Raw genomic sequence first — 5,728 nt, 5'->3', positions numbered from 1 at the left:
TCTCCTGCCTGTTGATTTTCTTAACCTCTACCTATTCTCTCCGTTCTGTTTCCGGTTCCTGTTTATCTGTTCCCAAATCCAACAAAATTGCTGGTGATAAATCTTTCTCTTCCTCTGCTCCAAAACTGTGGAACAATCTTCATATTTCCATCCGAAATGCTTGTAGTACTGAAGTCTTCAAAAAACTCTTAAAAGCTCATTTATTTCCTAAATAATCCTCTTCCTACAATAAACCTTTTCTAAGCACCTTGTATCCTTTGGCAAAAGGCACTATATAAATTTCTATATTATTATTATATATATACATACATATGTATATATATATATACGTATATGTATATATATATCAATATATATGTATATATATATATCAATATATATGTATGTATATATGTATAAATATATATGTATGTATATATATGAATATATATATACGTATATGTGTATATATATACATATATGTATATACATACATATATATATATATATATATATTTTACACGTATATATACTTCTAAAAGTCGTGTATCATGCATAGGAACGTTGACGCCTGCAAGGCTCTGGTTTATATATTTATTGTTGTTTGTGTTCCCACCAGTAAGTGGTGAATTTTGTATTTGCTGTTGTAAGAAAAGTATTTTATAAATGTTTAATTCATGCAGTATTATTATAATAATTATTGTAAATGTTTTATCTTTTGCTAGGCAATCAAACTGCAAATAAATGCAGCTTTACAGCCAGGGATGGAGCAAGGCTGGATCCAGCCAGTTATTGGTAAAGAGTACTCAATGGCAGAGGCAGGCCAAGCTCATGAAGATGTTGTAAGCACTAAACCAACACTAGGACGCTTAGTAATTGTGCCTTGAAGGTGAAACATTTTATGGTTTAAACAGATTCTCCTTCAAATTCGTTAATTGTTATCAGCTTCTCAACAATCATCAAACATAATTTTCTTGCATGATGATGGCAAATTTTGTTGAAGAATTTACTGAAATTATCAGATTGTCAGAGATAGGACTAGGGCGTAGTGGCTGAAGGTTTTCTGCAGGCCTAGAATTATACTCATTAGTTGGATTGATCAACTACATTTCTTGGCATGATTAATAATATTGAGATTGCAACCAATCATGGCTAAAAACCATATACACATAAACAATAGCACACATTGATTTTATGGAAACCAAAATTTAGGGAGCATTATGTACTTTAATTATGCTGAACAGTTTATGGCGACTGTGAGAAATTATTGGGGTTTTTTTTCAGTAAAAGAAATAGATAATGTATGTCAATCTCTTCCGCTGATTGTGTCTATCTTGTTACATACAGTTGGACCTATGTGCCATCATCATTTTGATATCGATGTGGGAGAAATGATTGGGTTTTTGTTTTAATAAAAGAAATATATTCTGTATATCAGTCTCTTCCACTGATTTTGTCTTGTTATATTCAATTGGGACATATGTGCCCATAATAATTTTGATATCAACTCTTTTGCTATGAAAGATTTTCAGTTATTTTCTATCCGCCAACATGTGTGGAATACTCAAAAGACTTGTAAAAAATTGTTTTCCTACATATCATATCAAAATAATTTTAGAATAAAGGTCTGGCAGAATGCAGACATTATTGAATATACTGTTCACTCCAGGGGGCGGCACAACAATTTGCCTGACGTGGAGTCTGATGTCCCCCACGGGGGCCGAATCCCATATGAGAACGTGAGTGGGAGTGGTCGGGCGTCTGTGTGAAAATGTCTTGGAAGTGATCTAGGATTTGATTTGATTTGAAGTGATCTAATTTGCTGCTCTCGTTGGGGACCTTACCACTGCATGCTAGAATGCTTCAACTACTGAGGCCTTTTGCCTCCCCTCCCATCGTACCCCTCCCCATTGTACCTCTTTCCGAACCTCACCATAGTCATATAGGTTCCTCTGGACTTTCCTTGATACCTGATATGGATTCCTGGTTACGGCAGGTGACACATTATGTAGGTCTATGCTTGGAGGAATGTCAAATACAGTATATGAGAAATCATTGGAAATGGGGGGTTTTCACTAAAACGACTATTTTCCCCCTAAGGAGGATTGAAGAGGACACCCGCACACATCGATTTATACCAAAAAATGCCAGACTAGGTGCCTCTAAAGGAGCATTTAAAAACAATTTTCCACCTCAGCCCAAACCATAAAGAGCATATGGTATCTAGTCACCCACCAAACTTTAAATCATTTGGAGAAGGAAATTAGTGGCTTTATAGGTTGCCAAATGCTCTTTCCAGGCATCTAGGGATGTTATTTCTTCAAAATTTAGCAAAAATCAGCCCAAAGTATGATGGATCTGAGGTGGGTATATGGATTATGGAGTGCCATTGAGGGTGGTTACACCTCCCCGGGCACCTCCCCCAATTGTCAGTGTCCCCTTGGATCACTTCCGTGAGATTTTGAGCGACGTCCACTTACGCTGTCGTCGGGGACATCTGACCACCCCCATCCTGTCGTGCAAATCCTGGCGCCACCCCTGGTATGGATTTTTACTCCATCTAATTTTAACTTCTGTATCCGCCCATAAAGGATGGATAGCAGTTCTGCAGGTTGCGAGCGGATACTTCCGAGTATACAGATGCCATTTTCCAAAATTTGCTAACCTCCAACAATGGTGGGGCTGAGGAGCGTATGGATGTGATCTCCCATTTTTAACTCCTGTATCCACCCTTGGAGGGGGATAGGGATAGCAGTTCTGCAGGTGCCATTGGGTATTTCCGAGCAAGGTGCCTTTTTTCAAAATTTGCTCATCTCAGTCCCGACCAATGGACAATGGAAATACCGTTAAAATATATTGTATGACTATTAAACCATAGAATCTATTTTTCTATGAGGGTTTCCTCTCAGTATATTAAATTATTGTCAACAATACCGTCTGTTATCTTGCTATATTTTGGCGTTGTTTGATATCTCATTGATGCAAATTGTCCTGTAAATTTTAGTATACCATTTTTACCATATCACATTGTTCACCATTTAAATTTCGGTGCAGTGGGGCTTATCCATTCCGTTGCTTGGAAACCGATTAAAAAGTGTTGCTTTTAGCATGGTTTGCTGTTCCATATTTCCTTAGCATTGGTCATTTTGAGAGCACTATTACAATAACAATTATGTTCTGTTACCTATGTTAGCAGATCATGAAAATGGAGGCTGTTTCTTCCTGGAGGTTTCCCCCGGACATTTCTCCAGGTATTTTCTCTCTCATCAGACTTTTTCCCTGTGACATTAGCCCCCGGTCCTTTTCCCCCTAAGACAATTACCCTCGGACTCCCATGCGTTAAATAAAAAAATAAATAAATACTAGGAGAACATCAAGATTTACACCCTCTCTTTTATTATATCCTAATAGCCAAAGTGCACAAATAACAACAAAATTTACTTGATTTGTCATCAGCGATATTTGGTTGTCCATGTTTAACCGGACCTAAACCAAATTTTTCCCGCCAAATCTTTCCCTCTACACTGGAAACTATGCCATTGTTTTTGGCTTTCCTTCCCCACCAGCTAGAACAATGCCACTGTCTTGGCTTTCTAGCCACGCCCCGCCCTTCTATTCAGACCGTGAATTTTAGCTTTTGTATAGCTTTTCACTGGTAGGCTCAGCCTTTGTTTAGTTTTCAACCTGTATAAGGGTTGAAGCAAGTCAACCGAAACGTCGAGATATTCTCAACCAACAACAGTTCTTTTCAGAACTATCTACGTGGTGTACCGCAAGCATTAATTATATATTATACTTCGCCATGCAAACCTTCAAACAATATTTTCTTCCAAAAATCAAAATAATATAAGAAATGAACATGTACTGTCCATAAAAAAAAAAAAAAAATACTAGGAGAAAATCAAGATTTACACCCTCTCTTTTATTATATCCTAATAGCCAAAGTGCACAAATAACAACAAAATTTACTTGATTTCTTCCTTTTACCAATTTTTTTTTAAAGTTATAAACAAAACTTTAGCACAGAAATAATGATAACTTGGAAATATCTATACAAATATAGGTAACAAAGTATCAAAATAATATAAGAAATGAACATGCACTGTCCATCAGAAAAGCTTCATCTTTGTTGTTTAGTAATGGGAGAGAGACAATAGAATTTAAAAGCCAGAGCTACATTTTCTATCTTAGCACTTTTTGAATTTTAGATCTTTGCAATACCTGTTGCGATGGCATTACTATTACTATAAACTATTAGCTATTACCAATCAGCTTTCATTCAGTCTTGGTACCATAATGAACTAAGGAATATCGTAGGAATAACTACTTCCTTAAAATTAAGTAAACTAAAAAATTAAAATGTACTGTAAACTAAAATGTATAATTAAAATTAAATATGAGATGTAAAAAGGAGAGGGCAAAAGTCCAGGGGGAAATTGTGCTGGGGGAGTCTGGGGGAATTTGTCATGTGGGGAGGGGGAGCGGGAAATACCTGCTCCCAATGAATATATAGGCCTAAACCCAATTTCTTGATTTAAATAATTTCCACAAATATTGTTGCATCACACAACAGGCACACATACCCACACAACACAATATCAAGTCTGATAATGTATGATGATAAAATAACATTAATTTTCTTTCAGAGACCTGGTTGGTTGTACACCTGTCTGCTAACACCCAAATTATGGTGAAAGCAAGCTTGTACGTGGACTACTTACTGAATATCGTAGACAAGTCGTCGCCAAAAACATCTTCTAAAATATTGAATTTCGGAATGGTGTTTCTTCTAAGTTTGGAAAATGTACATATAGGTAAGTAAAGCATGTGATATACTACGGTATAGTACACGTAGTTGTACAAGCCTAGACCTACATGGTGTTAAATTTAATTGTGGCATCCATTGTTGTGTTGTTGTTCAGGCCTACATTTTTCAGATCATAGGCTGTGCTCTAAAATTGGTTTGTAGAGAGTCCTTTTCATTCATTTTGTGTACTATTTTACAAAATAGCAAATATTAAAACAATGGCATTAAACAGGAATATCGGAGTGAGAATAAACAGTAACAACATAAAAGAGCTAAAGATGTGTTGTGTAATGACATACCGTACATTTATGGTCGTAGGCACATGTTTTTGCAACCACACTAAATAATATAAATAAAATAAGTAAACTTAAGTGTGGTACAGTGCTCTTTAATTTAAATAGGACAATAACAATTTACAAATTCATGAAAACAGAATGTAGCATAAAGTGATCTTAATGCCGTTAATGTTCTGAAAATCTTTGTACATTTATACATATATCATTTTTCTATCTAAATCATTTTAATTGATTTAATAAAGTGTAATAATATTTATACAGTGACTTAAAATATCAGTAAGCGTCGTAAAATGCGCTGTAACTTAAATAGGCCTAAAAATCCCATAGATATATAAATTCATGAAAATAAAATGCAGCATAAAGTGATCTTAATGCCGTTAATGTCCTGAAAATCTTTGTACATTTATGCATATATCATTTTTCTATCTAAATCATTTTAATTGATATAATAAAGTGTAATAATATTTATACAGTGACTTAAAATATCAGTAAGCGCTGTAACTTAAATAGGCCTAAAAATCGCATAGATATAAAAATTCATGAAAATAAAATGCAGCATAAAGTGATGTTCTCAAAATCTTTGTACATTTATACATTTTCATATATTTCTGGCACTGTATTCGTTCTTCGATATATTATTCTATAC

The 5,728-nt window shown here is 35.0% G+C and overlaps 1 protein-coding gene across 1 annotated transcript in view; it reads left to right on the top strand.

The window, feature by feature from the left end:
• Positions 1 to 1,411, top strand: part of LOC117100432 (quinone oxidoreductase-like) — a 9,944-nt gene extending 8,533 nt beyond the window's left edge. Inside the window, exon 9 of the mRNA XM_033240118.1 lies at positions 705 to 1,411. Coding sequence (XP_033096009.1) covers positions 705 to 866 — 162 coding nt within the window. The 3' untranslated portion in view covers positions 867 to 1,411. The remainder of the gene's footprint in view (positions 1 to 704) is intronic.
• The last annotated feature ends 4,317 nt before the right edge of the window (positions 1,412 to 5,728 follow it).

This window comes from Anneissia japonica, unplaced genomic scaffold (genome assembly GCF_011630105.1).
Source record: "Anneissia japonica isolate Jap-2015-1 unplaced genomic scaffold, ASM1163010v1 scaffold1642_len504882_cov181, whole genome shotgun sequence".
NCBI lineage: Eukaryota > Metazoa > Echinodermata > Crinoidea > Comatulida > Comatulidae > Anneissia > Anneissia japonica.
The sequence above is the reverse complement of the archived record's forward strand: the minus strand, read 5'-3'. Positions and strand labels throughout refer to the sequence as shown.